Below are 18001 nucleotides of genomic sequence, written 5' to 3'. Positions count from 1 at the left end.
CGAAGGTGCATCCGAATCCCTCAAACCAGGGCTCTGATACCAACTTGTAACATCCCAAATTTCACGTCCAAAAATTTCATTTTTAAATCAATACTTTGGAAAACATTTGTGAATAAACATCGTTTGATCATATCATTTCATAAACATATTTCGTGTCTGAAAACCAAAACATAAAACAACCATAATGTCAGAGTACAAAATACCAGAATAACTCATGGTGCGGAAAACATTTTGCGTGTATGATGTGCCGCTATCGCGCCAGCTCCTTCCCCTTCGATGAAGAGGTACCTGAAAACAAAACTATAACTGTAAGCACGAAGCTTAGTGAGTTCCCCCATTGTACCACATACCATACAAACACATAGCATACATACTGCCGGGCAATTCTGGGGTGCCCAACCTACCCGATACGGCCATTCTGGGGTGCCGACCTACCCGTGTCAAGCCATTCTGGGGTGCTGACCTACCCATGTCAAGCCATTCTGGGGTGCTGACCTACCCATGTCAAGCCATTCTGGGGTGCTGACCTACCCGTTGGTCCTAACAACCGAACTTGGGGCTATTCCCCTCCTACTACCACTATCACATATAACATAGCATGCCAGCATATAAACATATCATCACATGCTGTCAGACATATCTGGGGTGTCTGACCTACCCTTCGGTCCTTACAACCGAACTCTACTACTATCTCTTATAACATATCATGCCAGCATATAACATATCAGGTAGTAGCAAAACTAGATGATATCACAAAGACAATCACCTAACATACAACTCCTACTGGTGGGCCGGCATTGTGGCCGTAGACCCACCGCTACTGGAAGGTAACTCACCTCGTAGTAGCTGCTGATCTGTGCGGGAAATCCTCTGACTGCTACTGCTGCTGCTCCGGAAATCCTCCGGCTATAATTCCCACAAAACACTTAGTCATACACTGCCAACTGCTTTTAGGGTAAAATGACCATTTTACCCCTGACCAAGTCAAAGTCAAAGTCAAAGTCAAAGTCAACTTCCAGTTGACCTGACTCGCCGAGTTGGTTCGCCAACTCGCCGAGTCCCTATCCTTCTATTTGACCTTATACTCGTCTCTACTCGTCGAGTTAGGCGATGACTCGATGAGTTTTCCTTCTAATTGAACATCTACTGAATCTTCATCCGACTCGCCGAGTTGTATGAACAACTCGTCGAGTTCATCTTCAACTGATGAACAGGTCCTGTCCTTGACTCGCCGAGTTGTATGAACAACTCGTCGAGTTCATCTTCAATCTTAAGAAGATTGCCTTGGACTCGCCGAGTCTGTTCATGCACTCGCCGAGTCCCATGAATTCCAGAACCATGGCTTAGTCCAGAACGTTGGGTCACTCCCCGGGACCTCCCTGAAACCTTTCCACACTCAACTGGGTCCTTGACCCAAAACAGAAAAGGGAGTCAAGCCTCGGACTCGCCGAGTCCCAAGAACGACTCGCCGAGTCAAGTATGTCCAAGTCTCATTTTCTCGATTTCTGGTGTACAACACTTGTCCAAAAGGTAGATCTAGGCTCCTAGGACCGTTCTAGCACGTAAAGTTACGAACTTTACGTGCATGCATGGGACTTTTGAGCCTAAAGGCCCTAAAATGGCTCCTACAATGCACGAGGCCTTCCTTGAGTGCCAAAAGCCACTCCTTTCTGCCTTGTAACCCCTCCAAGGACCTAGATCTGAAACTTCAACCCCTAACCATGCTTGCAATCATGGTTGGTGACCAAAATGGCTTAGAAAAGCCCTAAAATTTCACAAAATGGGATCTATCAAATGGAAGAGCAAGGTACAGACTTTTTACCTTCAATGAGCTGAAAATGGTGCACAAACTCGGATCCCTTTAGCCTCCTCTTGTTCCTTCAAGCTTTTCCTTCCCTCCTTGGATCACAAAAGCACCAAAGTCACTCCAAATGCCTTAAATTGCTTCAATAACGGATAAGGTTTGCTATGGGGGTCTTCTGGGAGCAAATGGGACGAAGGAGGCCGAGATAAAGTGTTTAAATAGGGTGCAAACCCTCGGATTAGGGTTTTTGTCCAGACAAGGTCTACTCGCCGAGTCCGGGACCCGACTCGCCGAGTCCACCGCTTAAGTCTCGCGTCCCCTCTCGCTTCTACTCGGCGAGTTGGTCCTTCAACTCGCTGAGTCCAATGCCAAAAATGCAAAATATTTAAAGAACTACTAAAAAGAATACGTACCAAGAACCAGGTGCTACAGCATGTCATCAATAATATCATAAAATGTACAAATGACATGAATAATCAACAAGTGACTAACCATCATGCTACATATTTGGGTGTATTAGACATGCTTTCCATGCCACCAACACTACAATCTCATTTTCACCAACTTGAAGGCTTTGTGTTGTGGTTACCGTTGCTGAGTTGAAAAATCAGATACCATATTATATTATCATAACAAAGATAAAAACATTAGATTTTATGAACTTATAAACATTATATCAACCTTTTATCCCGGATTAACATACTTTATTAATAGTTGTAGAAACGGCTGTATATATTGGGGTTGCAATGCTTTTCATGGATACAATAATGTTGTTATGTGACTTGGAATTTGGTATTTGGTGATCTTAATGGATAATCCGACCCGATAATAAAAGAGTTCTTCGGTTCCTACCCGTAGACATTAACCGTTGCAACGTTGCTCAATTGATACACTAACTAACACTACATTCATTTACTTTTGGATCAATTGTGTATAATAACTTAATGAGGTTTTCTAACTGTGCCAACAAATATTAATTATTAGGAATATTATTATAACTAAATATGAAATATAGTAATTATAAAGAATACTTCTATTGGAAAAATATAAAAATGCATTAATTATAAAAAATATTATTTATAATTAATACAGTTTATATTTAATTATAATAATATTCCCTACACAATACACAAGAATAGGAGTATGTCAAAGACTACAATTCAACCCCACACTACAAGAAATAAGAGTATTACCGGCGACAGACGTCGCCTAATACAGTTTATATTTAATTATAATAATATTCCCTACACAATACACAAGAATAGGAGTATGTCAAAGACTACAATTCAACCCCACACTACAAGAAATAAGAGTATTACCGGCGACAGACGTCGCCGCTAAAGGTCCAATATGTCGCCGCTAAAGGTATTAGCGGCGACCTGTCGCCGCTAAAGGGTCGTCGCTATTGGCTCGTTGCTGATGCTCTATTCGTCGCCGCTAAAGTTGCGTCACCGCTAATGCTCTCCGTCGCCACTAAAGGCGTCGCTGCTATTAATATGTATTTCTATTCATACAAATACACATATACATACATAATACACATACAAAATTCACATATACATACGAAAAGACATACACATACATAATACACATATACATACGAAAATACATACACATACATAATACACATACATATACATAAAAATACATATATACATAGGATTGCACATACAAAAACACATATACATACATAAAATACATTCAAAATACATATATACATACAAATGCATATACAAATACACATCCATATCTACAAACACAAAATACACATATAAATACACATCAATGCTAGAAATTTAGTAAGGAGAAGTGAAAAGGAAAAGGAAAACAAACGCGGAGCAGAGATGGGTGAAATTGCGAAGATTGCTCTGAAATTCCGATGAGGTCGTCGACAATGGTGAGAAAGAAGAAGGGAGAACACAGAAAAATGGAGCAGAGAGGGGTTTTATTGTCGACGGCCTTTAGCGGCGACGCGTACTCTTTAGCGGCGACACACCGGAGGGAAAACAACGCAGAGTTTTCTACATCGTTGGATCACCTCTTAAATCAACGGATGGGATATTGCCGGTTATTCTTGTAGTGCCAATCAATGACAAATGTCTCTATTTGGATCAGTTACACCGGTACTTATTTTCCGTTTCCTTTTATTTAATTGCCTTTACTATTTTGTGGATGTTACCAAATACTAACTTATGAAATCAATTACATCCCTTCCATAATCCATATATAAGGAAGAACCTTGCATGCAACCACTAATAAAACATCAAAACACATACACACACAGCAAAAGATGGGAGACGAACACATTCCTTTATTTGAAACCAAGCAAGCTAAGGGACGAACTTTGTTCAAGCTTTATACAGCATCGATGGCGATGGCTATATGTTTGATATGCGTTTATAGAGCAACCCACACACCCGAAAAGGGCAAAACCGGAAGATATTTATGGATTTGGTTGTTCATGGCTGAGCTATGGTTCACCTTCTACTGGCTCATAACTCAGTTAGTTCGTTGGAATCCAGTCACACATGAAACCTCCAAAGACCAACTCTCTCTCAAGTCTTTTAATTTCTCAATAATTATCCATAATCTTCTCTTCAAACATGTGGCTGTATGTGATGTGAATCTGGTCTACTTATGTTTGCAGGTATGAAAACATGCTTCCTGGTGTTGACATATTTGTCTGTACAGCGGACCCGGTGATAGAACCACCATTAATGGTGATAAACACGGTGTTATCCATGATGGCATACGATTACCCACAGGAAAAACTCAACATTTATGTCTCCGATGATGGTGGATCAGAATTAACGTTCTATGCACTTCTAGAAGCTTCTCGTTTCTGTAAATACTGGCTACCCTTTTGCAAAAGGTACAAGATTGAGCCACGTTCACCCTCAGCTTACTTTGCTCATGCATCTCCTATCAACAACGAATGGTCATTCGTCAAGGTAGGCTCCCAAGTCCCAACATAAGTAATACACTAAGAACATAAATTCTTATATATTTTATATAATTAAACAGAATAAATATGAAGAAATGAGTAAACGAATTGATAACACCACAAGGTTAGGGAAAGTGACAGAAGAGATAAGAAAAGAGCATAAAGGGTTTCAAGAATGGGATGTTGATTCAAGCAAAAATGACCATCAGGCTGTTATCCAAGTACTTTACATCTTTCACATACTAAATGTTTTTAAAACATAACTTATATACTATTTACAATCATATTAAGTATAAACTTTTATATATAGATACTAATTGATCAAAGAGATCCAGAAGCAAGAGATACACAAGGGAAAAGTTTGCCGGGTTTGGTATACGTGGCACGTGAGAAGAGACGTGAATGGCATCATAACTTCAAAGCAGGAGCCGTGAATGCTCTGGTAATCTATATTCAACACATCAATTCATGTATAACAAAAAGAATAATTAGTGATTTAGTAAATTGTGAATTAACCAACAGATACGGGTGTCATCAAAGATAAGCAACAACAAAATTATTCTAAATGTGGATTGCGATATGTACTCAAACAACTCAGAATCTATACGAGATGCCATGTGTTTTTTCATGGACGAAAGGAGCCAAAATAATATTGCATTCGTACAGTTTCCACAAAACTTTGATAATCTTACAAGAAACGATCTTTACAGCAATTCTCTGATGGTCATCAATGATGTAAGATTGTTTTTCATTTTGGACCCAATGAACTGTCTAAATGTAAGTAAATGACAATTTTATCCTTATGGTAAAGGTGGATATTGGAGGTTTGGACTCTTATGGGGGGTGCCTATACATAGGAAGTGGTTGCTTTCACAGAAGAGATACTCTCTGTGGCAGAATCTATACCTTAGACACAAAAATCAATTGGGAGAAACAAAATCATAAAGAAATTATAGAAAGTACTGATGTGCTAGAAAATGAATGCAAAATTCTTGCAAGCTGTAGTTATGAACACAACACTCAATGGGGAAAAGAGGTCTCTCTCTCTCTCTCTCTCTCTCTCTCTCTCTCTCTCTCACACACACACACACACACATTGCAGTATATATCTAACTGTATACTTACAGATGGGATTAAAGTATGGGTGTCCAGTTGAAGACATCATTACTGGACTTTCCATAAAATGTAGAGGTTGGAGATCTGTCCATTTAAATCCAAAAAGAAGAGCGTTCCTAGGACTTGCTCCAACTACGTTGTTACAGACACTAATTCAGACAAAAAGATGGGCAGAAGGCGAATTCCAGATATTCTTATCCAAATACTGCCCCCTTGTATTCGGGCACAACAAAATTCCACTAAAACTTCAAATTTCATACTGCTGTTACCTTTTATGGCCTGTAAATTGCTGGGCTACGCTATATTATGTTTTTGTGCCTTCTTATTGTCTCCTTGCACGCATCACTCTGTTCCCAAAGGTTTGACTTTTCAAGCATTTCAAAATCAATACATTTTGTTTTACTATAAATAGCATTCATATGTTTGATTGTGTTTAGCTATTTATACCTACAGTTATCAAGCTACTGGTTTCTACCTTTTGCGTATGTATTTGTTGGAAAATACGCCTACAGTTTAGGGGAGTTTTACTGGTTAGGGGGGACAGTAAGAGGTTGGTGGAATGACCAAAGAATGTGGTTGTACAGAGGATTAACTTCTTACCTTTTTGGTTTCTGTGATGTTATCTTCAAGTCAATGGGGTTCACCACTTCTGGTTTTGTCATCACACCAAAGGTTTCTGAAGAAATTATGTTACAGAGATACAACAAAGAGATCATGGAATTTGGTGCCACGTCACCAATGTTCAACATTTTAACAACACTTGCACTCGTTAGTGTTCTCAGTTTTGTTAATGGAGTAAAGTGGGTGGTTATGGATTCAGACATTAATGGTTTTAGTGAGTTAGGGGTACAGATGGTTTTGTGTGGTTTGATAATTCTCATTAACATTCCTTTATATGAAGGGATGTTCTTTCGTAAGGATAATGGTAGCATGCCCTCTTCTGTTACCTACCAGTCAACTATTTTAGCTATATTATTTTGTACATTAGCCATTATTTAGATCGCAGCCATTATTTAGATCGCAACATGTAAAAAATACGTCTACTAGGACTCATATTTCAAGTTATTTATTAAAGCATTTATGAATAAAGACAATTTATAACTAATAGCCAAAAGGTTTATTATTATTATTATTATTATTATTATTATTATTTTGTTGAGTTGTGGAGTCTGATTCACTCTTCTCTCTTCTGACCATATAGCCGCTAGTAAGACCAAACATGTGTCCCACTCCCGAAAAAACGGACACTTGGTTGTCCATGTTATAGAAAAGTGTTGCTCTTTCAATAACTTTCAACAACAGAAACAGAGTACATAACGATTATAGAAGCAAGTATGGATCTCATATGGTTGAAGAAATTCGTATCAAAAATTGGTATGCAACAAGATTGTGTATTGCACGGTGACAACCACCAGAATGTAATCCACTTGGCAAAGAATCCAATGTTTTACGTAGGACGAAACACATTCAAATGATGTACCATTTTATTTAAGAACTGATAGGTGATGGGACCCTAAACCTGAAGAAGATCCTTGGCACAAAGAATCCAATAGATAAAGGCGGGGACAATAAAAAAGTTGATGTTGTACATGACTTCATATGGCCTTCCCGATACTTGAAGAGAAGGCGTGGACTAGAAAGATAAAGAGAGAGATGAAGTTTACAAAGTTATAAATTGTATGACAACAAATTGATTGACTAGCCTCCAAGTTGGAGATTATGAGTTGTAGAGTCTGATTCATTCTTTTGACCTTATACCCGTTAGGTTGATTTTAGTTGTTTTGCTCCTTATATATATAGATTCCATGAATCGGTGTAACATGTGAAGAAAACAAGTGAGATAGCAGAATTATAGTTTGGCATTATTAATAAAATCTCTCTCTCCCTCTCTCTCTCTCTCTCACACACACACACAAGATGTAACAATCACTCTGATTCGTGTGAGCCACGTTAAATATTGTGTTCTTTGTTTTTCTTTTGCATTAATACTTTGTGTGTGAAATTGTTTGAATCGTTTGTTAAAGTGATTAAACCCTAACAACACATATCACAGTTATGATAGTGAAAAAGACAAAGACAGTGACAAACCCTAACAACACATATCACAGTTATGATAGTGAAAAAGACAAAGACAGTGACAATGATAGTGGCAAATGACAGTGTTAGTGACAGTGATAGTGGCGCCAGTGATAATGATCACAATGATAGTGACAACAATGATAGTAACATACCTTATACTTGAAGCATTGCCTTTAGTAACCAAACCATCTTCTAAAACTATGACTTAAATTCTTCATCTTTGTTTCATCAAACTACGGAAAAAAAACAAATTATCCAAACATTACTCCATAAATAATCTAAAAAACTTTAAAAACAAATACAAATTACCTTTGTTAAAATTTCATATTTATCAACAACTGAAGTTACCTTTCCTCTTCCTAAAGAAACTTTCAGCTACATGAGAGACCACCATGGTAAGATAATATAACCAAATGTCAGTCACTACATGTCATCATCTTGTTGACTATAGAGTTTGACTCTCACCGGAACTATTTTCTATTTGAATGCACCTTTCTTTTTTGCAGTAATTCCTTAGTTAAAGCTTCTAACAACATAAATGGCTTGATCTTCACTTGTTATCTTGAAGCTATCAACATAATTGTCAAGATCCCTATCTGTTAATCATCTCTCCCTCTCTCTCTCTCTCTCTCTCTATATATATATATATATATATATATATATATATATATATATATATATATATATATATATATCATCAATAATATCATAAAATGTACAAATGACATGAACATTCAACATGTGACTAATCTTGATCATGCGACATATTTAGGTATATTAGACATGTTTTTCATGCCACCATACACTACAATATCATTTGCACCAACTTAAATGATTTGTGCTGTGATTATCATTGTTGAGTTGGAAAATCAGATACTATTTTATACATGGTTGCAGAAATCGGGATTAATCGGCGATTAATCGTGCATTAATCGCTTGCCGTTCTCCAAGCGTTGAGGATTAGGGCATTAATTGGAAATTTAGGATTAATCGGGTTTGGCGGGATTAATCGGCCTTGGCGGGATTAATCGGTCAACAAAAGTCAACAAAAGTCAAAAAAGTCGAAAAAAGTCAAAAAAGGTCAAAACAAATTTAAAAAAATTAAAAGAAAAATTCAAAAAACCAACTTTTTTTTTTACTCCAAAATTTTCAAATTTTCAAAATTTCGAATATTATACCAAAATGTTCATATTTTCGTATTTCCAAATTTCCAAATTATAATTTTTCTTATTTTCTAATTTTGAAGAACTTGTTTTTTTAAGATATATTAATATTTAATTAATTTTAATATTTTATTAATAATCTATGGTCCCTGATTAATCATCGATTAATCCCCGCCAAGACCGATTAATCCATTAACACCAGTCGACCGTCGAACGATTTTTACAACGTTGATTTTATATTATCATAACAAAGATAAAAACATTTGATCTTATGAACTTATAAACATAATATAAACCTTTCATCATGGATGAATATATTTTATTAATAGTTGTACAAATCAGTGTATTTGTTAGTGTTTCAATGATTTCCATGCAAAACAACAAAGAAGCTTGGAATATTCCTTTGTACTTGCGGAGAATATTCCATTTTACTTATCATGAGCTTCTTATATATATATATATATATATATATATATATATATATATATATATATATATATATATATATATATATATATATATATTGTTATGAATTAAGCGTAATTAATGTAACTATAAATCAAACCAAACTAGTAAACTTTGATAAGAACTTTAATTGAGAAGAAAGAATATTTAGAGAAAATATGAAAGTTATATCTCTTATAACTTTTGGTGTGTTTCATTCTTTACAATGGAGGTGTATTTATACTACAAATTTTACTAACATATAATTGTAACTAGTTAGAAATGTTGACAAATTTACCATACACCAATTATTATGTCATCCACCAATTATTTACAACACCACCAATTATTTACAACACTCCCCCTTGGATGACATCATTTTAGTATTCAACTTTGACGTACTGCCTCATTAAAAACCTTGCTAAAGAAAACCCAGTGGGAAAAAAACTTTAGCGAAGGGAAAAAGAATGCAGTGTATAGTTGACTCCCCCTTATTTAGACATCCGTCACATTATATTCTATGCACATGTCGCATTCCGATGCCATGGACATGTTTCCTGAAGATTGCAGTAGGAAGTGCCTTCGTAAAAAGGTCTGCTGCATTGTTACTGGATTGAACATATTTGATTTCAACTTGATGGTTCTTTATAAGCTCTTGAGTGTACTCAAAAAACTTTGGAGGTATATGTTTTGTCCTGTCGCTCTTGATATATCCCTCTTTCATTTGAGTGACACATGCTGAGTTATCTTCATAAATTAAAGTTGGACATATATCCTTTTCAAGTCCACATGAAGTTAAAACTAGTTGTGTCATCGATCTTAACCATGTACATTCTCTACTAGCTTCATTTAGTGCAATTACTTCAGCATGATTTGAGGATGTGGCAACAAGTGTTTGCTTTTGAGAACGCCAGGAAATTGCAGTACCTCCATTCATGAATACATATCCAGTTTAAGATCTAGCTTTATGAGGATCAGACAAATAACCTGCATCTGCACAACCAATCAAGCCTTGTTTTGAATTGTTAGGGTAAAATAACCCTAAATCACTAGTTCCTCGAAGGTATCGAAAAATATGTTTGATTCCATTCCAATGTCTTTTTGTTGGGGCTGAACTAAATCTTGCTAGCAAGTTTACAGCGAAAGAAATGTCAGGTCTAGTACAATTGGTAAGATACATAAGAGCTCCAATTGCATTTAGATATGGTACTTCTGAACCAAGGACTTCTTCATTTTCTTCGCATGGACGAAATGGATCATTGTCAATATTTAATGATCTAACAACCATTGGAGTGCTTAAAGGATTTGCATTTTCCATATTGAAACGTTTCAAGACTCTTTCTGTGTAATTTGATTGATGCACAAGTATTCCGTTAGGCATACGCTCAATCTGTAAACCAAGACAATATTTGGTTTTTCCAAGATCTTTCATTTCAAATGCTTTCTTTAAAAGTTCAATCACTTCAAGGATTTCTTTATTCGTTCCAGTGATGTTTAGATCATCAACATAGACTGCTATGATCACATATCCAGATGTTGTTTTCTTAATAAATACACATAGACAAATAGTGTTATTTTTATAACCTTTACTTGTCAAATAATCGCTTAAACGATTGTACCACATGCGCCCAGATTGCTTTAACCCATACAAAGATCTTTGTAATTTTATAGAATACACTTCTTTGGGTTTTGCACTTAACGCTTCAGGCATTTTAAATCCTTCAGGGATTTTCATATAGATATCACTATCAAGTGATCCATACAAGTAAGCTGTAACAACATCCATAAGACGCATCTCTAAGTTTTTAGATACTGCCAAGCTGATTAAATATCTGAAAATGGTTGCATCCATTACCGGTGAATAAGTTTCTTCATAATCAATTCCAGGTCTTTGAGAGAAACCTTGAGCAACAAGCCTGGCCTTGTATCTTACAATTTCGTCTTTCTCATTTCTTTTTTGTACGAAGATCCATCTATATCCTAATGGTTTCATAACTTCAGGTGTGAGGATAATGTTCCCAAAAACCTTTCTCTTGTTAAGAGAATTTAATTCAACTTGCATAGCTTCCTTCCATTTAGCCCAATCATTTCTTCTTTGACATTCAATGACAGATTGTGGTTCGGGATCATCATTCATAATATCACATGCAACTGAATAAGAAAATATTGCACCTATATTGTCAATTTCATTTTGGTCACATATTCTATTTGTCTGACCATAATTTAATGCATCATCCTCCTTTCCTGGGGGAATTTGAATAATTCGTGTTTCTCCAGGAACACTTTCATCGTGATCTAGTGCATTTTCTGCTCCTCTTTTTTTCGTGGGTTCTTATCCTTAGAGCCAAATGGCCTTCCACGCTTCAGGCGTGTTTTAGACTCTTGAGTGACTTTATCATCAGATTGTCCATGTGGAATGTCAATTCGAGCTGGAACATTGACAGCTGGTATATATGATTTAGTCACCCTTTTTGTGTCAGTAAATGCATCAGGTAATTGATTTGCCATTTCTTGGAAATGCATTATCTTTTGAACTTCCATGTCGCATTGCTTTGTGCGAGGGTCAAGATATGATAAAGTAGGCTCATGCCATGACACATCCTTTTCCAGAATCTTCTTTTCTCCACCTAATGATGGGAAATTTGCCTCATCAAATTGACAATCTGCTAGGCGTGCTGTGAAAACATCACCTGTTAATGGTTCAAGATATCTTATAATAGAGACTGACTCATAACCAACATATATTCCCAACCTTCTTTGAGGACCCATTTTTGTCCGTTGAGGTGGTGCAATAGGGACATATACTGCACACCCAAAAATTCTCAAATGGGATATATTTGGCTCTTGACCGAAAGCAAGTTGTAGTGGAGAATATACATGATATGAACTTGGTCTCATGCGTATCAATGATCCAGCATGTAAGATTGCATGGCCCCAAACAGAAACAGGAAGTTTGGTCCTCATTATCAATGGTCTAGCTATTAGCTGGAGACGTTTAATCAGTGATTCAGCTAAACCATTTTGTGTGTGTACATGAGCAACTGGATGCTCAACAACAATTCCTACAGACATACAATAGTCATTAAATGCTTGTGAAGTAAATTCACCAGCATTATCAAGTCTCACTCTTTTGATAGTATAATCAGGGAAATGTGCCATTAATTTAATAATTTGGGCAAGAAACTTTGCAAATGCCATATTACGAGTTGATAATAGGCAAACATGAGACCATTTGCTGGATGCATCTATTAAGACCATAAAGTATCTAAATGGTCCAGATGGTGGGTGAATCGGTCCACATATATCACCTTGAATTCTTTCTAGAAATCTAGGTGACTCCCTTTCAACTTTCATTGGAGAATGTTTTATAATTAACTTTCCAAGGGAACAAGATGCACATGGTTTTATGCTATTGGATTGAGGAAACTTTTGGTCCTTCAATGGATGCCCGTGTGTATTCTCAATTATCCTTCGCATCATTGTTAATCCTGGGTGGCCCAACCTATCATGCCATAAACTGAATGTCCCAGGATCACAATGTTTTCCTTCTACTACCATATTTGATTCAATCATATGTATATATGTATAATGCAGACCAGAATCAAGTGTTGGTAGTTTTTCAAGCACATGGTTTTTGTCTATATTATACATATATTTCTTATTTTCAATGGTCACAGTTTTTGTGTCATAACCTTTGAAATATATGTCATTGAAACTTAATAAGTTTCTATTAGACTTTGGAGAAAATAAGGCATTTTCTATATAAAAGCTTGTACCATTTGGTAATATAAAATGGGCTTTCCCGGTTCCCTCTATCAAGTCTGCAGGACCTGATATTGTATGTATGACTGTTTTTGTTGGTACTAATTCTGAAAAATATTTCTTTGATTTCAGAATAGTATGTGTACTACGACTATCTGCTATACAAAGATCTCCAATCTTTTCTTGGTGTTGTGCTCCAGTTGGACTCATATTAAACTTCACATATAAAAGGAATAATAAGTGAATAAACATAATCATAATTATTATTAAAAAGAAAGCTCATTTATTGTAGGAAAGACATTACATGAAAAACAAACGAAGGAAAAACAGTTTTACTAGAACAATAATAGATTTTTTTTTAGTTTATGTCTTCCATGTCATTACAGAAATCAGCAACATTTAGCGGAATGAATTCAACATTATCAATGAGGTTTGCTTCTTTTCCTTTTCCTTTAATGGACTCTTGATAAAGTTGACAAAGATGTGCAGGTGTGCGACAGGTCCTTGACCAATGGCCTGTGCTACCACATCTATAACATGAACCATCAGATTTTTGTGATGTCCCAGTGTCATGCCTTGCCACTTTGGCCTTATCTTATGTGTGGACATTGTTCCTTTGTGAATATTGGTAATTATTTCTTTTCTGGCCACGACCACGATTATTACCTTGTCCACGACCATAATTATGGTTCTGATTATGGCTTTGGTTTCGATTAAAATAGCCACGGCCTCGCCCTCGTCCACGTGTATTGTTTCGATGACCATCAATATTTGTAGCATTTGCTTCAGGAAGTGCTACTGATCCCGTTGGACGAGATTCATGGTTTTTCATTAAGAGTTCATTGTTTTGCTCTGCAACGAGCAGACATGCATTCAATTCAGAATATCTTGTGAACTTTTGTATCCGATATTGTTGCATCAGAGTAATGTTTGTTGCATGAAATGTTGAGTAAGTTTTCTCCAACATATCTTCATCAGTAACCTCTTGTCCACAATACTTGAGTTGTGAACATATTCTGAACAAAGCTGAGTTGTATTCATTTACTTTCTTGAAGTCTTGAAACCTTAGTGTTCTCCATTCATCTCTAGCATTTGGAATTATAACTTCCTTTTGATGATCAAATCTTTCTTTCAAAAGATTCCAGAGAATACTTGGATCAGTAACATCAAGATATTCAAATCTCAACATTTCATCAATATGCTTACGAAGGAAAACTTGTGCTTTTGCTTTGTCTTGTGCCAAGCAATTATTAAATTCATATATAGTATTTGAGATACCCATGGATTCAAGATGCATTTTTACATCTATCATCCATGGCACATAGTTTTTCCCACTAACTTCAAGTGCTGCAAACTAGAGCTTTGCAATGTTGGACATAATGTAACTATAAATTTTAAACAAAATAAAAATTAAAATTAAAATCCATTTATTTCAATAAATATTACACAAAAAAAAGCGGTAAAGCTAACATTGCATACAAGCCTAAAAGTAGATGAAATTCCATATTATCTTCGATGTTAAGGATTGGGATGAAAAGTAACATGACTATTATAGTCATGATTATCACAAAAGGATGAATCATTTTGAAGCTTGATTTCTTGAAATTGATTTATTTGATAGAAGAGAGAAATATTTGTTGTGGGTAAAATAAGCAGGGTAAAGATGTTTATTTATGGTAAAAAAATATAGCCGTTGTTTTTGCTGTTTATAACCGTTGCATAGATATTCCCGTTGTGTATATATGTATATGTATTTTATAAATAATATAATAAGACTTATAACTAATACATAACTTTACTAATTAGAAACATAAATAAATTTTAGTAAATGTTTAAATAAAATTATTAAGAGTATCTAAAATATAAATAAACATTGACATGTATAAATAAATATAATTTAAATGTTAGTATGCACAAATAAAAGTTAGTAGCATAATATAAATGTTAGTATGCATAAATAAAAGTTAGTTGCATAATGGAAATGTTAGTTTGCATAAATAAAAATTAGTTGCATAATGTAAATGTTAGTATTAAAAATTAGAATACATAAAGAAATGTTAGTATAAGAAATAAAAATTGTTAGTAGTCCATAATGTCCATAATGTATAAGTTTCATTAATTCATTAGTATTATTATTATTTTAATATGATTGAAGTTTTTATAATTAATAGTGTTTTTAATAAGTAATACATACCTTGATTAAGATAGATGTGATTTTCCACTTGTTTAATAACCTTGATTAGAGCTTTCGTGCTGATAACATGTTATGAATTAAGCGTAATTAATGTAACTATAAATCACACCAAACTAGTAAACTTTGATAAGAACTTTAATTGAGAAGAAAGAATATTTAGAGAGAATATGAAAGTTATATCTCTTATAACTTTTGGTGTGTTTCATTCTTTACAATGGAGGGGTATTTATACTACAAATTTTACTAACATATAATTGTAACTAGTTAGAAATGTTGACAAATTTACCATGCACCAATTATTAACAACATATATATATATATATATATATATATATATATATATATATATATATATATATATATATGTGACAACCCAAAACTTTGTCCGTTTCCGTTACATGATTTCCGTTAATAAAATTTCGAATTCATTAACTTTTCCGTCAAACTTCTTGATTTAGAAAATGATCTAGTTATATATAATTAAATTATTTACGAGTCGGAACCAAAAGTCGCGCGGAAACCTGAATATCTCGAAAACCAAACAATTTCGGCCTAAGTAGGGTTACGACCGTAAACTAGTTTACGGCCGTAAACCCGTTTACGGCCGTAAACCCGTTTACGGCCGTAAACCCGTTTACGGCCGTAAACCCGTTTACGGCCGTAAACCCGTTTACGGCCGTAAACCCGTTTACGGCCAGTAAAGAGTGGACCCCACCACCGACCACAAAACCCTATAAATACGAGACCTCCACCTTCATTTGAACACTTCTGGCCGAAAACTCTCCCCTTCTCTCTCTAAGAACCTTGACCGTAAACACCTAAAAACACCTTCAAACTTCGGGAAACATCGAGAAACACCGTTTGGAGTCACTTCGGAACGTCTGGAGCACTTATCTCGTCGAAAACAACACCGTTGTTCTTGAGTTTACGGTCCATCTTCAAAGACCGTAAACCCTGTTCTTGAGTTTGCGGTCCATCTTCAAAGACCGTAAACCCTGTTCTTGATTTTACGGCCGTAAACTCACCAAGCCTTCAGAAACCATAAACTATCAGTCGACCGTAAACTCTTGTTCACGGCTGTAAACACATTTTAAGTGGTGCATTTGGCTGAAAACCCACTTTCATCGATTCGATCAAGTCCCGGTAACATTCCTCAACCGAATACAAGTGTTCCTCTAACACGTGATCTAACGAAATCGCTAATTTAGATACATATATGTATTGATTTGATAATAGGATTCCGTTAAGTGTCACGTGCAACAACTCGAGGATCTTCATTTTAGTCAACGTTTTCACGCAACAACTGTGAGTTCATACCCCTATATTTTCCGCATTTTTAATGTTTTCAGGGGGGGAATACAAGCTAAACATAAATGTTTTCAAAAAATTATGCAAATCTCCTACTTTAACCCTTTTGTACTGTGTTGAGCAATAAGGGACGTTTTCACTAAAATTGCATAGTTTTCCGGACACGCTATTCACTAAACATGCAAACTATAGTCGGTATAGTTTGGGATTTATCTAAACATAACTAGTATAGAAACTTTCACTAATAAACATATGCGCTAAGACAGAAACAGTTTACAGTTACATCACTACTTTATCATGGCTTTTCATAACTGTAATTATCACTACATAAGATATACATAAGGATTTTCACTATGGTAGAACACTACTACACTACATGTAAACTAGATTGTACGATACTGTGAGGCGCTACTTCACTACTGTACCCTTAGGTGTACATGGATAAATCCTATCATAGTATAACCAGAGTCTCCTGGAGGGAGAGCGTGAGATTTGTGAATAGATCTATTCGGGACTGACAATCCCACACCCGAACTGCTAGCTACAGTTGGGCAGGCATGCCCAGGGTGACAAATGTCATTTAACTCGACGCCTGAAGAACGTTGGAAAGGTCTCTAGTCATATCAAGCATGGTTATACGACTCACAATATGTATAAATCACCTTTAGTTTACAACTTAACACTCTTCAACAGTTTTATTTACATTAAATAGAACTAATACACACTACAATTGGAGAACTTTCAGGGTTTTTCAAACAGAAACGAGCATACAATGGTTTCACGCACGAAATACTATTACATCATGATTAGCATTAGCTAGTCACATGAAGTAATAATTCCGCATATCATTACAGTTTTCAGTGACAAATATTCATGGTTTTATACATAATTGAAAACACTACTTTCTCACTAAAGAAAATATCGGATTTTCTTGGAACTATACAAATATTTTCGGAACTCATCAACGATTTTCACTACAAACCACCGCTTATGAACTCACCAGCTTTATGCTGATACTCTTTCAAACTGCTTGTATTCTCAGGAAATCAGTAGACAGGTACTTGCTGGATTTTCGAGGAACTGGAGCAATAAGAGTTTTAAGTTTATACTATACAAAGCTATTGAATGTAATTCAAACAAAGTTTCAGACAAATTTTCAAACTGATGTAAACATTTTTATTTTAGTA

At 35.5% G+C, this 18001-nt stretch overlaps 1 protein-coding gene across 1 annotated transcript; it reads left to right on the top strand.

Moving 5' to 3' along the window:
• The first annotated feature begins 4094 nt into the window (after nucleotides 1-4094).
• Nucleotides 4095-6863, top strand: LOC145124790 (cellulose synthase-like protein E6). Its single transcript, XM_079060250.1, has 8 exons — nucleotides 4095-4363; nucleotides 4452-4755; nucleotides 4829-4969; nucleotides 5059-5190; nucleotides 5271-5483; nucleotides 5560-5784; nucleotides 5876-6223; nucleotides 6318-6863. The coding sequence occupies exons 1-8, from the start codon at nucleotides 4095-4097 to the stop codon at nucleotides 6861-6863; spliced, it is 2178 nt and encodes a 725-aa protein (XP_078916376.1).
• The last annotated feature ends 11138 nt before the right edge of the window (nucleotides 6864-18001 follow it).

The sequence above is a fragment of the Lactuca virosa genome, chromosome 7 (assembly GCF_052849685.1).
Source record: "Lactuca virosa cultivar CGN04683 chromosome 7, Lactuca_virosa_CGN04683_v6, whole genome shotgun sequence".
Taxonomy (NCBI): domain Eukaryota; kingdom Viridiplantae; phylum Streptophyta; class Magnoliopsida; order Asterales; family Asteraceae; genus Lactuca; species Lactuca virosa.
Note: the sequence above shows the minus strand (reverse complement) of the source record. Positions and strands in the feature narration are given on the sequence as shown.